The sequence below is a fragment of the Drosophila busckii genome, chromosome 3L, assembly GCF_011750605.1.
Source record: "Drosophila busckii strain San Diego stock center, stock number 13000-0081.31 chromosome 3L, ASM1175060v1, whole genome shotgun sequence".
Lineage (NCBI taxonomy): Eukaryota > Metazoa > Arthropoda > Insecta > Diptera > Drosophilidae > Drosophila > Drosophila busckii.
The window spans coordinates 13,494,606-13,515,908 of NC_046606.1; the positions used below are offsets into that span (position 1 = coordinate 13,494,606).

A 21,303-nucleotide genomic window follows, 5' to 3' on the forward strand; every position below is an offset into this window, starting at 1 on the left:
TTTTTAGCATCAATACGAACATAAAAGCAGTAAAACATTGAATAATTGGCTGATTTTTTAGAAAGTGATGGCAAAAAAATGAATGCAGCTAACTTGCTTTTGTTGCAAATACAGTTACATCAATAATAAAAGATTGTTACATCAAAAACAAAAGATAAAGGGCTGCGCCTCAGCGACATACATTTAGATATTTTAATTTTTCAATTTAAATTTATTCGATATATGTTTTAGACATACAGTATACATTTATATACATAGATTTATATATTTTCACTAAATATATATATGAATAGTAAGGTTATATATAAATTGTATAATCAGAGCTAACAAGCTGTCATATGCCAGATGCATATGGATGCAGTTATAATCGATTTGCTTAGAACTAAAGGCAGATAAGTTATAAGGCAGCCAGTGATATGATTGATTGCCACTAAATTAATTAATTATCACATTTACTAATTAACAATATGGATTATGCTTTAAGTAGACTATAATAATTGAATACACAACCGCTGGTCCAGTGCGGCAGACCAGTGGCAATTGGAGATGGCTGACGAATCATTTGCTCTTTTGTGATTCCAGAAAGGTGGCAGTAAAGGCTAAAAGACGATGACGCTGCTTCAGATTGCGGGCGCGCACATGCGCTGAGTTAAGCTCCTCGGTGTAGCTGCCGGGAAACCAGCCCACTGCGCCATCACGTATGCGCTCACCCTGGTACCAGCCTAGGCAAATCAAAAGATACATTAATATAGCGAAAGATATAAACTAAAGTGTAGACGCACCATCTGGCAGCTTGCGTGAAACGTTGACCACATCGCCCAGCTCCAGCTGCAGCACATCCGGCTCATCCGACTCGTAGCTGTGCTTGGCCACAACTTGAGGGCAATCCCAGGATTCGTATAACTTTTCGCCAGGCGTTTCGGCCTCGCGTGGACGCATGGCCTCCAGCCAGCGCTGCTGATCCGACACCGACGGACATGAGAGCACCTGGCAAGCAACACATAAGTTAAGCAATAGTTTTTGTTAAGCTTGGCTACTTACAAGTTCGACTGTCTTGCGTTCGTAGTTCTCGAGCAGTGTCATCAGCATGAGATTTTTACTCGTGGGATCCTTAATATCTTTGGTGGGCAGCTGTGGCAGTGAGTCGCCGGCGGCCAGCGTCAGCATGCTGCGCGGACAGTAGTCGATGACGCTAAAGTGGTTGTCGCCCTTGCGCTTGCAGAGCACCAACAAGTCCGAGAAGAGGAAGGCATAGATGCTGCACTTGCTGAAGCGTTTGCCAAAGGTCAGCTTGGCATCATCGCCGCGCCAAATGAGATGCGTCAGCTCGCCGCGCTTGACCAGGAACCGCGGCTTGGCGCCCTGCTTGGGCACGCCCACTGGCGCTATGGCCAGCGCGCGTATATGCGATGGAAACTCGAGCTGCTTGGAGATGCGCTCCAGCTCATAGGCCTGCTCGCAGCGATTGGCCGCCTCATTGCATTGGGCCACAATCTTCTGCACCAGCGCCAGCGTTAGCTTCCAGCTCTCATACTCCTCCGCATTGTGTGGCGACTCCTTGCTGAACACCGCATCAATGAGCAGCGGCAGGCGCGTAATGCGCTGCATGGGCAGCATCAGAAATGAGTGCAGACTGAGACCGCAGCAAACTGGATTCGCCTCCAGCTTTTCCAGCTGCTGCTGAAAGGCGCCGCTCTTGGACTCCTTCAGGCGTCGCAGCGTGCGATCCATGCGCCCCTGATGCTCACAGAACGTAATGTAGACATGGAAATGCCGCTCGGCTATTTCGTAAATGCAGCGACTCAGACCCAGCAGCATAATGTTGTTCTGCCAGCAGCACTCCAGCTCCGTGAGCAGCCGCTCCGAGCACTCGTGCACGGGCACAATGTAGGAGAACAAAGCTTTGCGATCGCGCGCGTTCAGCACGGCGCTGTCCGAGAAGGCGGCGTGGTTCATAAAATGCCGACGCAGCAGATTCAGCGACTTGAGGTAACTTGCCTCCGAGGTCATGATCTCGAACTTGGCCTCCTGCAGGCCACGCTCACGCGGCGTTAAGGTGGCTAAAGAAAGAGAGAGATAAGTATCTTAGATGATCTTAGATGAGCCAAGTACTTACGCAATATGCAGGACTGTATGACTTCGGGCACTTCGCTCCAGAGCGTGCGCGCTGGTCCGTTCTTTGGTTCAATCAGCTGCAGCGCCGAGGGGCGTTGGCTCCTGGGCTGCTCCGCCTGCGGCTGTGCCTTGGCATGGCCTATTTCCTCATAGCCATCCGTAGAGCTGTCTCGCTCATGCGCCTCTAGATCACGTGTTATGGACTTTAAATAGAAATCGAAATTTAAAGTCAGTACAAGGCGTATACGTAATAATTTACTGGCAAATAATAATAAAGAAATATAACATTAACATTATGGAATGTGTATCAAATTTTTCAATAAAATAATATCTATTAAATTATAATTTCTGTATTTTGACGCACCTCTAACTTGGCCGCGCTGTAAACTTGATAGAGTGGCTCATTGGAGAACAGACTGTGCGGCTGTAGATCATCGCCCAGTCCCGCCTCATTTCCCGTGGATACGCCAGAGCTGCCGCTGGAGCTGGCCACAGAGATGCCGCTGGTTTGATATAAACCCGCCTCAGTGTACCAGGAACTGCCATGTGCGCTGGATGTGGGCGTGGTCAGCTGCTCATTGGGCTGCAGATTGTTGCTGGACTGCTTGAAGACGCCGCATTCGGCATACCAGGATGTGCTGTCTCGCTGCTGCTGCTCAGTGGCTAAACTTGTTGCTGGTGGCGGCGGTGGTGGCGGCTCAGGTGGACGCACGCCTATGGTGGTGCGTCGACGCAGCATTTTGGTTTCCTTTTTGGACTTGCGCACTGTTGTGCTGAATTTCTGTGACTCTGGGTCGGCTGATTGCACGGGTATGTCGCCAGAGCAAGCTTTCTCTGAAAATCCAGAGTCCAGCTCACCCGAGCCAAGCTCTAAGGGTGGCTCCGGCTCATTAATGTAGAAAGTGCTGCGCGTTGGCGTCAGCGTGGACAGCTGCTTGGTGTCAAAGGAGGCGCCCACCAGACTCTTGCGCAGACGCGAGCGCAAGCTCTTGCCGTTCTTCTGCTTGGCGCGCAGCAGCGTGGGCGTGTCCGTGGACTCGTTGCTGGCATTTGCATAAATATCCTGCTGCTGACACTCCACATAGAACTGACTGCCAGCTGTGTTCTCGTAAAGCTTTTGTTGACTGTTCTTGGGTGACTTTTTGTTCGAGATGAAATCCTTAAACTTGCGCACTATGGCATAGACTTGATTCTGCGGCGCTGGCGGCTCCGGCAGGCGATGATTGCGTATGTCCACGCCGCTGTCATTGTGCTGTAGGTTTGAAAAATAAATTACCAACTGATTTTAGTGCAATTTACTTGAGCTTACATGGCGACGATGCTGCTCATGCTCTGTGTGCTCATCGCTGTCCGTTTCAAAGGAGTCATAGTCATCCGAGTTGTTGAGCTGCTGACCCAGCGCATGAGCTGAGGCGGAGTGCTGCTTACGGCTCTCCTGACTGCGCCTGTGATGTTGACCAGGCAGCAGCTGTGTCGAGTGACGTTTGTTGCCCAGCGGTGAGAGGGTTTCATAATAATGATCCGAGTCGTCTGTAAATAATAATCATTAAAATTAATTGATGCATTTATTGTGTGTTTGATGTATTGTATTGAAATATTGCATAACACTTGATACATATAAATAATTAATTTATTTCTATTAGCTACGAAATGCGCTTTTCTCTCTCTACCTCATTTGCTCTCTCTTACCCACAAACGTGCTCACTTGCATGGCCGCCTGACCAGCTCGACTTGGCTCCTCCAATCGACACACACTAAAGTGCAGCTGCTTACGTTGTCGCTGCTTTGGACTCTGGCTGGCCAGAGTCGCCTCATTCTGATAAATGGGCTCGGGAGCAGCAACAGTCTCAGTTGACTTTACTTCAGCATTTAGATAAACGCTGCTCGTTGAGCAGGTGACGCCCACTTCGCCCGCAGCGCGTGGTCGTTCGCTTGCGTGGCAATGCCACCAGCGGCTGCTCCGCTGGGGCATTAAGCTGACTTTGGTTATAATCTTGACTGGCATTTGTGGCCATCGCATAGTTGAGGCGCACAACTTTTGCTTTAAGCTAAAGTCTGCATAAATAATTTGAGTTTATGTTGCTTTTATTGTTGTTGAACTCTGTAGCGGAGACTGCACTTTTAATTAAAATCAATTAAGCTGCTGCGCACAACACAAAAATAAGGAAATAAATTAACAAATGTGCGCTCCCCAAGCAACTGCAAGCGTTCTGCTCTAGAAGTAAACTGTGCTTGCACTTTCAATTGCAAATCCTTTTATATTATTTTGAAGGAAATTAAACAGTCAAGCAATTAGTTGAATAACAAAGTATGATGCACATTTTAGTATCACTCGAAATTATTTAGAATGATGCCAGCAGTAATTAAAAAAACACTTCTTGAGGCTTTGTTTTATGCATAACTTTAACATAATTAAATGACTGTTTTAACTACTGCTGCGTCATATGTGGCGTATGCGCATTATTCTAGCTCACGCTTCAATGCAGACACTAGCTAAGCCGCGCTGCCAAAAAAGCGTTAGACTAGTTAAAACCAGAGCATAGTTAAGCCAAAATAATAAAAAATACAAATATTACGTATACGCTTGGGCGAGCGTAGCTTAGCGAACCGGTTGCCAACAATAAGTTAATAAAACAAGTAAGTTATATATGGGCAAGCGCGCGGTGACGAATGCAATCCACACAAGTGGATGCTAAATATAAATTGCCGTTGGACACTTGCTGAGCTGAGCGTGGGCTGAGGCCGGCGCTTTAGAATTTAGCTCATAGATACATTTTGGCAATTCTGCTTAAGTAAAGCTTGAGCTGCTTGTAACTGTGATGCGGAAACACTTATTGCTGTGCTTTGTTACGGCTTATGTAGGCCTGCTCTGCAATTATGTTTCAGCACTTGCGTGAGCTGCCAACAAGAAATCTTTTGTCTAGACAGAAGTATCTGTAGCACGAGAGATAAACATTTGCAGCCTTGGCTAAGTGCAACGCAAGCGATCTCAAGGCGCAGATAGATAGATAGACAGGCTGCTATCTGCTGCAGCGGCGCTTACATAAACAATTTTAATTATTTATTTCCAATTCCAATTACAAAGCGAGCGACGCTGCACCGTTGGATTGATCGGCTCGGCGCGGCTCGGATCGATTGACGCATTGAGGTTAAACTTATTAAGTGCCAAACGATGTCATTGCCTAGCTCTATCTCTATCTCTATCTTTAGCTTTATTGCTGCCCCGGCTCAGTGTCACTGAGATTAAGCAGTTAAGCACAAAGCCTGAGAGCTCATAAATTTTCGCTGTAACTTTTCCGCAATTTTCCTCACACTTTCGCTTTTTACATCGCGTGCCCAAATATAAACCCAAACGAGCACTACGTGCGCCCCTGGGGTAAAAGTTGACTTGAAGAATTTACGCTGGGCGGGTACGCTGGGAGTTTTCACTAACTGCATAACGCATTTAACAGTTAAGGCGGCAATGCGATTGCATATTTCTGTGCCCAATTAAAGTTGCATTTGAGACGCGTTCACTGAACTTTCGAAGCGGTGGCCATGTTGCACTGCTTTTTATGGCTGATAATGTGTTTTGTTTTTTATAGTTGCCCCAACACTTTGTAGATGCGCGCACACACACACACACACACTAATATTTATCTATTTGCTTTTGCAACATTCGCATTCGCATTTGTCTATTTGCCACTATTTGCGTAGTCATCGCGCTGTTAAAGGTTTAAGCTTTCAAGTTCCTTAAGCTGCGCACTTATGCATGTGTGTGTGTCTGTCTGTGTATGTGTGTTTGCGTCAGTCTGTGTGTACTTCTTCAAGGTTGTGCGCTTTTAGCGCTTTGTAGCATTTCTAGACTGGTTTGTTTTTTACTCAAAAGTTTCGTCATATGTCATAACAACAACAACAACAACAACAATAATGTTTTAATATATAGCTTGAAGTCTGGGCTCAGATTGCGGGTGTAGGGCATAACAAGCAGCGGCTTTAGTTTCAATTTAAGTTCGTGACGTCTTGTCTTTTGGCTTTGCAGTAATCGAAAGAAACAAAAAGAAATACGCGATGCGCTGCTGCTGCTGCTGCTGCAGTCGACGCCGCTGCCAGCGTTGTTGGGGTCATTTGTTAATTTCGCATGCACCGCATGCATTTTTGTTCGCTTTCATATTTTTTCTCAGCTTATTTTTCACTTTTCACAATCAAAGCGCTATAAATAAGCGTTTCAATGAGCACACAGCACAAGCAAATTAATTACAAAATCTAATTTTTGTACATATTAAAAGGCAGCCACACAGAGATTTCCTCACGTTACGCGCTAAATAAAACGAACCGCACCGTGGAACCGACGCTTTGAGACTGACTACGAAAAACAATATAAATTGCACACAAAAGTAACAACAACAATCATTTGGGGTCCAGTTTATGGGCATTGTTTATGCGCCGCTCTCCAACTTGTTTATTGCCTGAGTGTGGAACCTGTCGGCAGCTGCAGCGAAACACACAAACACACAGACAGTCACGCCAGCGCACAAAGAGAGTGTGAGAGCGCGAGAGTGTGAGAGTGAGAGAGGCGCCAAAAAATGCGCACAGCGCTTACATGCTTGAGTAACATGTTACTCTCATTTACATTGGGCATAATTATCTTGCAGCTATGCTGTTTAGCTTTTGTGCTGTCGTCATTGCACACACTTTGCTTTGTTTTGCTTTGCTTTTGACATTTCGTTTTATTATAGCTGCAGGCACTAGCTACTCAGCTACTATTAGTTATGCATATTTTGTGAGCAGCGGCTTGGGCGTGGCCGCATAGCGTAAAAGTCAGCGTGCATCAAAGTGGTTTGCATGTGTGTGGAGTGTGGAATGCAAGTTTAGCTGTGACACAAACCCACAAGCAAAAGCAAAGCTTGACTTGAAAGCTTAGCAAGTACATAGGAAATGACTGCAGACAAAAGAGTTTTATTTATAACTAACAAAAGAATAGCTAAAGACAGTTTCCAATTAAGGTGGACGTGAATTGCAAATATAAATTAGAGTGTATACGTTCGCTCGCTCGATTTACTTACCCTCAATGCAGCTTTTGGCCTTGTTCTGCTGCAGTCGCTTGTCTCGTATACGTTTGGACCAGTCCGGGCTGCGCACACGATGTTGCTTGAAGCGTTCCCTAACGCTGCAATTATAAATAAACATAAAGATATATTGCAAGCAATTAAGACTCGAATGTTGTGTGTACTTCATAATGTGTCTAGATCAAATTATAGATGTATGTTGTATGCTCCATGGCTTACTTGCAACTGCTGCTGCTGCCAGCAAATGGGCGCATAAGTTGTAACTGTAACTGCAGCCGCTCAATCTTATCAAGCGATAACAGTTTGGAATTATAGGTCAGTGCGCTAATTAGTGCTTGTGGGCGTGGCATGTAGCTGCATACACAATAACGGTTTGTTTGCGTTCTTAACTATGGCTCATTGACAATTATTTCATGTCATTTGTAACACTTTTTTGTTTCGTGGGGTGCGAACAACTTAAGCTGCCGGCATGACTTGTTTCTTTTTGTGTTAATTATAGAGGAAAAGCTGTCAAGGCAGCTTAATTTTGTTGCTCCAATAATTTGTCAATTTACTGTCACAAGTAGCTCGAAAATTGTTTCGAGTGTAAGCTAATGACTTTAGTGGGATTTCAAATGATGTTTTAATCAAAAAAGTGTCTATTAAACATACGAAGTTATATTATTATTTATGATAAAATGTTCAAGCTAACATATTTCCGTTAACTTTTCTGGGAATGCTCCAATTATTACAAACTACAGCTGATTTTGCTGATAAGCTTTATGGCCCTGAAAGCGTTATATAGCGTCTAGTCTAATCTATATCTTATCAGCTACAAGCTAAATATATGCTGCATTTTTATATAAATAAATGCAGCGCAAAATTGTAAATAAATATATTTGAATATATAAAATTATCAAAGGGTTAATCTCAAGTAATTTAATGCGCTTCAATTCTAACAATTCTATTACTATAGCTAACGCTCCTTGGAACTGCCACTGCACTCTTTGGTCATAGAAAGCGTCAACAACAGCCGCAGCGCTAGTTTCAGTTGCCAGATAAGATAAACGCAAAGCTAACAAAAGCTTATCAGCTATCTACGCAGAGTTTCCTATCGGGCTACACGGCGTTCCCCAGCCCAATCCCAATTCCAATTCCAATTGCAGCTATGATTAATATTTTATTTGAATGTTTCTACTTACACAATGAACTGCGCTTCGCTCTGCACTGTGGCGTTGACTTCACCATCTGATATGTCCACCCAGGCGTCGCTGTTGTCACTGGAGCCGGCAATGGAGGAGCGTTTGTCCGACTGTTTGCTGCTGGCGCCGCTGCCTTGGCCCGAGGAGCGACAACCAACGCCATAGAGCATGCCTGCGGCTAGCGAGGATTCATAGAGACTGTTGGTCTTGTGATCGGAGGATATAGTGAGCGAGGAGCCGCTGCTCGACAGCTGCACGCTACAGACTGTTGCTGTTGTCGTCGTCGTCGTCGTCGTGTGGTTGCTGCTGTGCACTTTGCTCTTGCGATAGTTGGAAATGCTTTCATAGCAATTGGAGCTGAGCGAAATGGCATCAATGCTGTTCTTGCGCGCGTTTTTGCTGCTGGCCATGGACTCGTAGCAGCCTTTGATGGTATCGTAGATGTTCTCATCGTCCTCATCCGTCGAACCCTTGGCGCTGATGGAGAGGCGACTGGCATAGTTGGGCTTGGCGGGTGCGGGACGTAGTATAATGCGCTTGGGCTTGGGCAGCTCTGGCAGCTGATCGCGTGTATTGCGCCCCAGCGTGCCTGTCGAGTTGCTAGTGGGCGTGGTGACAGTCACGCAGGCAGTGGGCGTGGCAAAGGCTTCGTAGTCATCATGGCCAGCTGCAGTTGAGCCAGCAATGGATTCATAGCCCTCCAGCCAGTTGCCAGCGCTGATTGTTGCTGTTGTTGCAGCAGCAACTGTTGCTGTTGTCTTGGCTTCTTCGACAGTTTGATAAATATCCTCGTTGTTAGTTGGCTTTGGGTTTGTTAACTTAAACAGGCTTGAAGCCTGTGGCTCAGTCTTGCTTATAGGTTCATAGAAGGACTCCGGCTCCGGTTCCTGTTGCTGTTGCTCCTGTTGCTGCAACTCCAATTGCTTTTGCTCCATAATCATTTGCTCGCCTTCAATGGCATTGACCAGACTCACATTCACTGCTTGTGTGAGCAGCAGCTGATTGTGGCCAAACTGCTTATTGGCTGCTTGATATATAAAAGAATTGTTGGGCAAGATGCGCTGCTCAAAGTCATCATTGACCGTCAGCAGCAGCTCCACAGCAGCAGGCGCTTCACTAGACTGTGTTGAGATTGCTGCTGCTCCAGTTGCTCCAGTTGGTTCATTGAGTATTTTGAGCTTGTGGTCCAGCTCTTCCAGCGCGGCCAAGATCTTGGCATCCGCCTCGACGCAGGGCGAGGTCAACAGCTCTTCAGCAGTTTTTGCTTTTTTGTTTGCTTTGGCAAAGGGCAGAAAACGCAGCTTCTCATAGATGGTCGCATATTTGTGTTTGCGCTGCTGCTGTCGCTGCTCCAGCTCCAAGTCGCTAAGCTCAGCAGCAACAACTGTTGCTGTTGCAGTTGCAGCTGCTGGCGCCACATCTTCCACATCCGACTACGCCTTCGTGCAGCGCTGATGGGCGCTTGCTGTTGCTTTGTTTCCTCTGGCAGCTCAGGCAACTGTTGCTCCTGTTGTTTGCAACAACTGTTGTTGTTGCTGCTGCTGCTGCTGCTTGCGCTTGTTGCGCATTTGCTTGCTTAGACTCAATGTGCTGGGTCTTTGATTATGCATAAGCTGCAGCAGCTGTTGCGTCTTAATCGGCACTGCAGGCTTTTCCAGCTTTTCAAATTTCTTAATGTTGCGCTGCACTGTCGATTGCTGCTGCTGCTGTTGCTGCTGCTGTTGCGCACTTGGCTTCTCCACAATCTTGTAGACATGCGTGCCACGCGCCAGCAACACCCCATTGTTGCGCTTGACCTGCTGCAGCAGTCGCGCATCCTTCTGTATGATCTCATTGAACTGCTGCGTCAGCTGACGCACCAAGCTCTGCCCGCTGCCATCGCCGCTAAGGTGGCTGCTGCTGCTGCTGTTGGCGGCAACCACAGCGCTCAGCTCGGCGCTGTGATTTTGTAGCTGAGTGTAGTTGTGACTGGACATGCGGCGTGGCGTATGATGATGGTATGACTTGCCCGCATGTGTTTTGAAGCTGTATTTGCGACGCGTTTGCCTGGCTGACGTCACAGTTGCTTTTGAGGAATTCGTGGAGTTTAATGTTTGCAGTGAATCGCTGCTGCCGCTGGCTGCGCTCAGACTAACGCGCTCTGGCTTTGCCACACAGTTGATAAGATGCTCTGGCGCTTGCTCCAGCTCTTGCTCTTGCTCTTGTTCTAGCTGCTGCTGCTCGCTCTCAGCAGCAGATAAGCCTGCGTCACTCTCTGTTGACTGCATGACGTCATGGCGCTGGGGCAGTCGCTGCTCCAGCTCCGTCGCTTTTACCTTCAGCGCCTTGCTCTGCATTTTGGCCTGCTCGGCGTTTTTGTATTTATAGAAATTATCCTTCTCCAGATGCAATTGCGTTGCCAGCGTTGGCAGCGTCTCCTGCAGATTATGCAAACTGGCCGCGCGTTTGGCACGCGTCTCATGCGTATGGGCGGGCCAATCTCGCGCGTTATTAAACGCATTAACTAAACAACTAACCGACTTGTTTAGCTTACGCAGCGTGCCCAAACCAAACCAGTGGCAGAGTGTTGTGGCTGCTGCTGCTGTTGGGCGGCAGCTTCTTGGCTGGCGCTGTGTATGCGTTTGCTCCAAAGCAATCTCAAGGTTTGCACACCGCGAAAATCACGAAATGCACGCGTTTCGCAATTGCAATTGCAATTTGTTTCAATGTTTTCGCTATCGTTCTTATCGCTATAATCAACACTAGCACTCGCACTCGCATTCGCACTCGCGCTCTTTGTTAGCCAACCGAGTATTGTCTTTTGTTTACGCGCAGGCGAACTCGTTGCACTTGTTGTTTTGCCATTGTGTTCGCAGCTTGCGGCAGCCGCATTCGATTCTAAAGCTGTGGCCATGTTGTTGCTTAGCTGGTTGCTCAGCTGCTGCTGCGACAGCGACAGGCCGCTCAAGTTGCTGCTGATCGACGCCTCGAGGCCTAAAAATAAAGTTGAAGAGAGAAAGCGCATTAAGCAAGTTGTGTTCCCAATTGAATGCTTAAGCTGTTGATATATGCAAATTATGCACACACACTCACAAAAAGTGGGCATGGCAATCAAATAAATTATTGTGGAGTTTGTATAAAATAATTGGCTGCTTGCAGTTAACGCGTCTTAACTAAAACTAAAACGAGCTTAGCTATAGCTTAATGCACAACATTCATTTGCATGTAAACTGGATTAGCATAGTAATTAGCAATGGCGTTTAGACTAAGTGTAGTCGTTGATCTAATTGAGTAGTTTAGATAATTAAAGTGAAATTTTGGCAACTGCAAGGTTTGCCTTGAAAGTTTGTATACAATTTTTAAAGCAAATAGTAAATTTTGTTTTAAATTTTATTGTAAATAGTAAATTTACTTATCCTTAAGAATTTATTTCCGTTCAGTTATTGATTTTGAAGCGTTTGTAATTTCTCAGAATTTTAAATACAAACAAGAAATTCTTGCTTATATCTTATCTTGCATATAAAGGAAATGCACACAATAAAAAATACAAATTAAATTAATAATCGTTTGCAAACAATGACAAAAGTGCGGCTCAAACTTTGTTGTATTTATTATTTAAAAAATACACAATTGCTAATTAGCGAGTCTACACTGTAGCTAAAAGAATTTATTGCTGCTACTCAAAAGTTTGCTTGTTGCAGTAGACGCTTCCAAATGAAAACTAACTTAGCTAAGCTTTATGGCTTAAGCGACTTGTGCGTGTTTTGGTGGCACGTTGCGTATGCGCGATATGCTTTTTTAACTCTTTAGATCTTATCGCTGGTCTGCGCTAGCGCTTGCGACTAATAAAGCAATCTGTAAGAGTTGATTACCACACGCGTTGCTGAAAGGCATGCAGCCCCTCGCCCCTCCCCTAACGCCCACCAACAGCTGCGCTCACACACGCCGCTCACGTTTTTGTCACACACAAATGCCAATTATAATGAGCGATTACATAAAAAAAAGCAAGAAATTTCTTTGCCAGACACTTGTGTGTGTGTGTGTGTCTTTGTGTGTGTAACGTAAAATAGTTTTTATTTATTTTATAATTTTTAAGCTGGCTTTTTAGCTTGTCGTTGACCGGGTCTTTCCCGAACCTCCCCCAAAGGCAGCCGCGCGGCAGAGCGTCAACATTTGCGTTAGCGACGAACGCGCTGAGAATAACAACAGCAATGAAAAAATACAGCAAAAAAAAAAAACAATTTAACGCCATTGCAAATGGTATTTAAACAAAATATTAAATGCGAGACAACTCGCTGTGTAAATAAAAAGCTAAAAATTGTTGATTACGCAAAAAGCGTCGCATAGTATATTATATATAAATTTATTTATCCAACAGCTCAAGTCTATTATTTAATCAATAAATTAAATTTTTTTTAAACATCACGCTTTTCCCAGCACATTTCGCACTTTCTCATCTGCTTAAATTATCTGCTTAACAATTGGCTGATTAAATTCTATGCAAGACGTGCTCAGCCAGCGTTCAGTTCTCAGTTCTCAGGCCTCAGCCAGCAGCTGGAGACAAGCTTATAAATTGAGACAACGCTGAATTTAATTAATTTGTTGAGTTTGTTCGGGTAGCCGCATTCGCGTTGATTTAATTTGTAGTTGACAAAACATTTGGATGATGTCTGCTGCTCAATGCCATAACTAAGGCCGACTTGAAAGCGGCTTAGGCGTTGCGGTCAACAGCATTTTGGCCCGAGAGATAACGCGGCGCATATTAAAAATGCCAAGCGCTGCCATAAATGTAAACACAAAGAATAAGTTATGCATAAAGCAGCAGATATAAACTGAACTGAACACAATATCAGCGTTTGGGGCATGCTGCACCTGCTGCGCTGTCATAGCTTTTATAATAAGTTCACATATATGGCTACATATGGCTATATGTATGCAAATGTCTAGACAAAAGCTGCAGCGCTCGCTGAACAAAAGAGATAAAGCCAAAGAAAAGAAACTCAAACAGCGTCGGGGAGATTTTCACAGTTAAGCGCATTGACAAATTCATTTGCCAGTGAAAGTGCTGCCAACTGATATATAACTATATATATATGGATATGTCTAATCGACAGCTAGAACTACAGCTTAGGCAAGCCTCAGCCTAATCGAGCCATAAACTATATTGAGCTTTGTTCATGAAAACGAAATTTGTTCATGTGTAATTTAAATTTCTATAAATTAAATCAATGAAAATTTATTGCCAAGAAGCATTAGGCAAATAACAGAAAAAAGCATCAAATGCGCCATTAGCAATGTGAAAGTTTTACTTTTTCTCTACTCTGCTTACTGTTGTTGTCGTCATTTTTTTGTGTCTCCTATGCCAAGAGATTTACTCAACTATTTGGGCTGGCATTTATTTAAATGTTATTTGTTTACACGCACAATGCTTTTGTATGTTGTTAAATAATATTTTTCATATTTTATTTTTAACACATTCTTTCGTTGCGATTTTACGTCACCACGCGTGGCAGTCTGAACTGCAATTTATTTACGTTTTTAATCAATTTCAACTTCTGTTATGACTGTTGCCTGGACAACCAAACGCGGCTAAGTCACCACCAACTAAAAATTCTTGTTAGCGATTCTTTGGGGCTCAAGGCAACCCTTAATAGTGTGCGGAAGCACACCCTTAAATGCCCAATGTCGTGCTGTTGTTGAGGTTGGTCAACATGGCGTATGCGTTACAAAAGCATAAACAAATAACAAACGCTAGCCAGGCGTAAACATGGGTGGTGGTGTTGACCAGCTGCTGTCAGTGTATGGATTCCCTTTGTTGCTTGCGCTAGACTGTGAAGTGCAGGCTTTGTCTGAATTTGCCATACACTTTGCCAATTAAAATTGATTAAAGTAAAAAGTGCTGAATGCCATGGAGCTTAATAGGCTAGACCAACTAAGTTGAACAGCACACTATGCATTTGAACAAAGTGTATATGCAAGTTGGCTGCAGCACATTTCAACTGTTCTTTGCATTTGCTTTTGCTGCCTTGGTTTTCTTTCAGTCTTTGCGTCTGTGTGTTGGTTCAGCTGCCGCATACTTAAGGCAAATTTAATTTGCTAAATTGGCGCAACATATATAGTATATATAGACTATAACTAACCTGCACACTGTGCCTAGTACTGAATGAAGTGTAACTGAGCCTGCTGCTCATATTTAATTACATTTATATTATTAAACGATAAGTAGCTATTGCTTGTTATTGTTATTGCCATATTGATCAATTTGTTTACATATTTATGCTGCTAAGTGGCGCAACTAATTAGTCATAACTGTAGTTGATAAGCAGCTTGGCATATTTTAGTCAAATAACGTGTTTCCATTCATCAGTCATTAGCTAAATGTCAAAAAAGCGACTTTTTTTCAAACTTAGCTGCTGACTACGTCTAGTTGGTATTTTAGATATAAATTAGTAGATACGAAAAACAAAATGTAGTTCAGACTAGCGCACACGCCTGTGCATATTAACTGCATTCCAAGCGTTGCAGCCTAACAAAGAGTGAGTGGTAGGGGGGAGGGGAGTGTGTTGCAAAGTCTTGTAGAGCGCATAAGGCACAGAGGCGTAGAATTAGCGTGCAGCATTGCTTACTGTTGTTGTTGTTGTTGTTGTTTTTAGTTCTAAGTTGGCTAACTTGGGCAGCAGTCACAACGGTAGCATTTGCCAATAAACCGTAAGATGAGCCGCACACACACACCTGCAAACACACCCATGTTGGAATTAGTCAAGGCGCAGAGGTCAGTTCTGAGGCCAAAACACAGCAAAGCAAGAAAAGCAACAACAACAAAACGTCAACGCTAAGCGTTTTACAGTTAAAGCTAAGCTAGTAATACGCGTAAAAAAAAAATAGTGTTTAAGCAAAAGCCTCATTTCATTTAATTACCATCAAGTCAAGCCACAGTGATGAGCTGCGACGCCGACGCCGCAGTCGCTGCCATATGCATATAATCCAAAGGCGCTACAATTGCTAGAAGAAAAAGGCTTGGTCTCTGCTCAGCCTGTTCTTGGTGAAATTTACACGCGCTATGTATGTGTGCGTGTGTTTGTGTGGGTTTTGGCCAAGTGGTTTGGCTAGATTCTTGGCTAAACTATTTTTGTAGGCGTTTCACTTTTGCCAGCCACTTTCGTTTCACTTTGCACACACACACACACGTTCACAGGAATATTTTGACAAACTGTAGCCAATTTTGTCAATTAATGCAATTTAACTTGAGAAACAATAACAAACACTAATAGTTGATGTAAAGCGTACGAGTGTGAGCGAGCTAGCAAGTGAGAGAGCAGCTGCGAGCGAGAGAGGCAACAGTTAAGTTACGCGCTGTGTTTTGAAAAAAACGCCCGACTCGGCGAACGACTGAAAAGCAACTGGGGGACTCCGCAATGCTCCACAGCGCTGTCGATTGAAATTGGACAGCAAAGTCGAAGTCAGCGTCTGCGTTAGCAGCGTCTTGGCTGCGGCGTCTGCGTCTGCGCTTGAGTTTTGGTTTCGCATTCTTGTGCATTGGCTGCATTTCGTTCTGATTCTTGTGATTTGAGTTGTTGTTGTTGTTGCTTTTGCTGTTGGCTTTGGTTTTGGCGCTGCTGCTGCATTTCTCCACAAGTATGTGCAGCGCAGCTGGCAACGACCCACAAATGGCAGCTACACCACCAATTGGCGGATGCATTTTGCAAGTTAGCAGCATGCAACAGCCGCAGCAACAGCAGAGATTAAACAGCGCCCGCTCTTTGTGAGTGTTCAGTGGGCTTTAATAAGCTAAACAAATTTTAATTAAGATGCTGTGCACCACTAATTGATTTTAAGCCAATGCCGCCACCGCTGCCTCTTTGCCCAAATGATGCTGTTTGGACTGTGGAATGTCTGCACAACTCAACGTAAATCGCATTAGACCCGCGCGCATCGAAACAAGTTTTTCTATTTATTTTTTTTTTTTGGTTTTGGGGCTTGTGACGAAAGCGCCAAACAAAATAACATGCTAGCCCTCTCCTTTTCTCTGTCTCTTTCTTGCACACACAAACGAAAATCTTGAATACCAGTTCGAGTTCTGGCCAAGTTCAAAACGACAAAGACAAAGCGCAATGTGTAAAAGAGACAGCACAATAACAAAAACACCAAATCTCATAACAAAAGCAAACAACAGCTGCAAAGCTTTCGTAAGCTCGCTCTTTAGGGTGACCATGCCAGCACTGTCTGCGCTTAAGCGCGCGATATTCAAGTCGACACAGTTTGAGATGCATTTAGCAGACGCTTATCAAAGGCCTACAAATCAAACTGGGCCAAATATGGCCGCTGTAGGATGCGATAAAAAGCGAGACAATGCCAAAGAGTTGTGCAAATTTCGCAAAACCCAAAACTATACGACGACCCGTAAACCTGGTTTTCATTTATTACCAATCCACAAAGAAACTATAAATAAAAGACACAAAAAAAAGAAGACCAGCAACAAAGGCTTGACCGCAACTAAACCCAAATGCAAACTTGTAACAGACAGCAACAAACATGGCAGAAAGAAAAAAAAGTAGGGGATCGTGCGACAAAGACAGCATCTGTATTTATGAGCCAACCGCATGTGGCAAGCGGCAGCTAAATATAAAAAACAAATGCGCTGCCTCCGCTAATGCTGCCGCCCCTTGAGCTGCTTTTGGTAGCAAGTATCTTCTGTCGACTCGTCGGCTGTAATTTGCATTAAGTGCTTGGGCGCTGGCGCACATTTGTGGGCCGTTGGGGCGGTCCGAGCTGGGGCGGCAATGGCAATAGCAACAGCAAAACAATAACAAAGTCCATTCAACACTCACAGCTGCGGTGGCAGCGCTTTGCTCCACTCGCACAACAATAATACAAGCTTTAAAGCTTTAATTACCGTTACCATTTTACTGACGAAACCATATGACAACAAATGCCATACAATTTACATACTACAGTTGCAACTTTGTTTTCTCATACCTGTAACTGCTAAACAATTTAGGAAATATTTTATAATTGAGTTAAGCAAAAGTAAGCATTTTTTTTATAACATAAAATATGCATTAACAAGTAGACGCATTTAATTAAATTAAAATGTTTAAGCTCATAAATAAATGTAGCTTAACCTACGATCTCTACTTTGCTAAGGTTAATTGTTATTTATAATTTAATTCTGTGTTGTTGCCATACTATATAATATATATATATATAATTTAATTTTATTTATTTTTTAATCCTTTTCTTTTATCGTCGGCTGTCAATATTGAATAAATAAATAAATAAATAAATTAAAATGATTTTAAAATAAATACATAAAGCAAAAGTTTGAACAGTGCATAAAGATAAAATATTTTTCTTTAGCATAAGCATAGTAAAGAATAATAAAAACAAAACTGTTTACTTTAAATGTAATTGTGACTCATAATTCAACTGTGATAAGCACAATAATAATTCTTATAAGACAAACAGAATAATTATGCAAGTAATTAAGACATGTTCAACATGAACATATGTATCTTGTGTATCTTTTTCAAGTATCATACAACTTTGAATGTATCTTCGTCATCCACACAGCCGTTGAAATCGGAGCCACCGCATTGCCAGTAAACAAACAAAAAAAGTTAAGAAACATAATGCAAATTCTCAGCTGAGCGAGAAGCGACTTTTTCCCAAATGTCGTTGAGCAAATTTTCACCTGCATTTGCTTTTGTTGTGCGCTGCTTATTAGATTCAGTTGCAGATCGGCCTTGGGGGCCAAGCGAGCCAGGGGCGGAGGCACTGCGCCAATGTGGCTGAAGTAAAACGTGATTTTGTGCGCCATTTGTTGCCACGTACTTCACGCTGGTCACTGCTCGTGATTAATCAGTAAACCCGTATCACAAAATTAAGAAGAAAGTGTACAAATTGCCGCGTGGCCAAAATGTATACAAAACAAATAAATAAGTTTCGATAGTTGTGCTCAAATCGAACGTAGACAAGTGACCTCATATTTGTAACTCACGTTTGTTGAACTCTCTGGGCCACACATTGGCGGTGATGTCTTCACACACGTGTTGCCTTCAGAGTCGCCCACGCTGACTTGACATCGTTTTGCAAACTGTACAGCATTGAACTATATAGAATGCTAATAAAGCATGTGAAATCATTGTCTCGCACAAATGCCAAATGCATAGCAATGAGCATAAGAAACAGCAACTGTAATGGGAACATAAACAATGACATGGGTACGCCTGGCGTATACGTGATGAAAGCATGCTGAGATCAGCTGATCAATAAGCCAATTGCAACTCGACTAAATGTCAAAAACTAGTTAACGCTGAGCATGACTAGGCAATGACGTGTCTTTAAACTTTTGCACATTTAGTTGAAACATATGTATGAGCACAAATTGCTGAGTGCGCAGTTTTAAAACATGCACAACTCTAGCCAAAAGTTCATTGGCTGGCGCAAGAAATGCGCCGGTTTATTTTATGAAATTGCAAACAATTTTAAATATAGATTGTAAATTGTATTGTGGAAAGCATAGCCAAACTGCAGCCACGTGAGTGAGCGTACACTTTTAAGCAGCACTGTTGTTGACCGGTTTTCGAATTTGGTGTGTCCAGCGTGGACCACTTGTCGCTTTCTTCTGTGAGCTGTGAGTCAGCGTCACAGGAATGCCCCACTCAACAAAAAAAACCACAAAAAATTAAGCTTAAGGAAATAGCTAAGGAAAACATTAATTTCAATGAATTTACATAAAACCATTTACAGCAAACAAACACATTCTAGTCTAATCTCTAGCCCACATCAATTTAGTTTTTGCTATGCAAATTAGGCATTGAGTCAAGCTGTCAGGCCCACCTACAAAAGTATCTGCAACAAAAATTATAAACAATTACGCTAACAAACCAACGAATACAAGCTGCCACCCACACACACTAGTGCGCATAATTATAGCGCAAAGCACGCTGAACAATTATTGTTTATAAATTATTATGCAAATGTTGTAGCTAAAGAAGCTGTGTGAACTCAACGCGTTCCCATTCCACAGGCCAGACAAACTTTCAGCTGATGGAAATGGAAAGTGTGCGCATCTTTTTTTTTATTAACAACAGAGCATGCATGTAATTTAGTTATTATTATGTAGTCAGAGCATATTATTACTTTATTTCTTAAGCTTCATTACAGAATTACAGCCTAGTTAAAATGTACTTACAACTGATGTTGACACACATTTGTCTGTTGCATATGTTTGTCATAATATTTAGCGAGACAGGAAGAAATTGTTGTGTGCAAGCGTACACTGTGCTACAGAGTTGAGCCGCTTACATAACTGTTTGCTGTCAAAAGTGAAAACAATCTGTATGCTTTACAAATTAGCTGAGTTAATGATGCGCATATTCTTAAAGAACAGTTTCGATTCGATAGCTGATTAGGCAGATAAAAAGCTTTTATGGCAAAATTGGCACACGATTTGCATAAATGATGAGGCGTATTCTACAAATAAAGCTTAAATGCGTAGCAGAGTGTATTTGCTTTAGCATATTTGCAACAGCCACTTGTTGCAAGTCAGTCAACAGTGCCAGCTATTGAAAAGGTGTGAAAAGTCAACTATCTGACTGAGCTTGGAGTGTTCTCAGTTGCTAAAGTCAACGTCTCAGCAAGGTCTGTACCTGGAGCTAGACTCGCTGCCATGCCATATACTATGATTGCTTGTTAATCTTGTGGCTCGCTTTTGTTAAACTTTCCACAAAAAAGTCTTGTTGGCCAACCTTTATTTGCTTTATGCCGCTTTCTAGCTGCAAATTGCCAAAGAAGGGCGTAAAAAGCAAAAACAAACAAACAAATAAATAAATCAAGCAACAAGATATAAAGATATATATCTATGTGCGAGTCTCAAATGCTGGTGCGTAATAAGTGCTTCAGAGCAAATCTATAAAGCAAATAAATTAAGCATGAATCAGTGCAGTTCCCGCTGACATGCGATACGAGAGGATATGCATTTATATATAGTATATGGCATATATACGTATAGTTTTCCAAGAAAACATGAGACTGATAAGCTGAATTTTGATAACAATGTTACACTCTCTGCTTATTATACAGCTTCAAGTGTATTGCTTAGTCAGATATGCCAATGTCGACGCTTCTTACGCGCTTATCACACTTGCATGCAATAAATAAAAAAAAAGCACTACTATATTGTTGTTGTTTTTGATACACGATTTCCTTTGTTAATATGTTTTATTGGCTGGCTTTCGAAATATATGCATATGTATATATATGAACGATTTATGTTTGTTATCAGTACTTACATTTTGAAGCGTGTTTTCGTTGTTATCCAAATAAAATGTATACAAATATTATGCACAAAATAGCAAATATATGCGTAGATTTAAATCAATTTAGGATTTCACACATAACACAGCATATAAATATGTTAATAACACGCTGGGAACAATTGTATTATATAAATTAATAATATGTTATTTCATTCATACACAAATGATGGTATTGTAATATTATTATGATATGATATTATTCAAATCACTTTTGTAGGCATTTATTTATGCGCGCGCAGACTTTCAAGCGCCGGCTCAGCGCTTGCCACATTTTGTGGCATACACTTTTACTTTTTGTAAATCAACAAACATGCATTAAACACACACACACTTTACACACTCGCTCTGTTACAGTTTTAATTGCCAACGCTCGCCAATCGATCAATCACAGTTGCACAATGCCAATTGGAAACGATAACACAGGCGCACTGAAACTGAAACTGAAACTGAAAACGAATGAACCAAAAAGCTGCTTTTCGACTTTCTTGCGATGTGCGCGACGGCGGCCAAACTGAGAGCGACTGACAAGCTCTGAATGAAAACCTAAAGCGTGCGTTCGCAAAGCTTAGCAAGAGCTGAAGCTTTTACGCTGCCGGCAGAGGTCACGAAGGCAGCGCGGCGTTGTGACAACAAAGCAGCAGCGTTGTGAATGCATTTCAC

General features: G+C 42.9%; 2 protein-coding genes across 2 annotated transcripts; both read right to left on the bottom strand.

Moving 5' to 3' along the window:
* Positions 1–279: 279 nt before the first annotated feature.
* Positions 280–6,436, bottom strand: LOC108600449 (rho guanine nucleotide exchange factor 5). Its single transcript, XM_017988036.2, is given in 9 exon segments — positions 280–722; positions 783–987; positions 1,042–2,060; positions 2,117–2,318; positions 2,480–3,367; positions 3,425–3,645; positions 3,805–4,042; positions 4,044–4,170; positions 6,374–6,436. Coding segments are annotated over 8 exon segments (3,024 nt in total). The 5' UTR covers positions 4,131–4,170; positions 6,374–6,436; the 3' UTR covers positions 280–558.
* Positions 6,437–9,711: 3,275 nt separating this feature from the next.
* Positions 9,712–20,624, bottom strand: LOC108598054 (ras-interacting protein RIP3-like). The gene is given in 3 exon segments (XM_033293404.1): positions 9,712–10,895; positions 10,898–11,317; positions 20,617–20,624. Coding segments are annotated over 2 exon segments (1,401 nt in total). The 5' UTR covers positions 11,238–11,317; positions 20,617–20,624; the 3' UTR covers positions 9,712–9,834.
* Between the last annotated feature and the right edge of the window lie 679 nt (positions 20,625–21,303).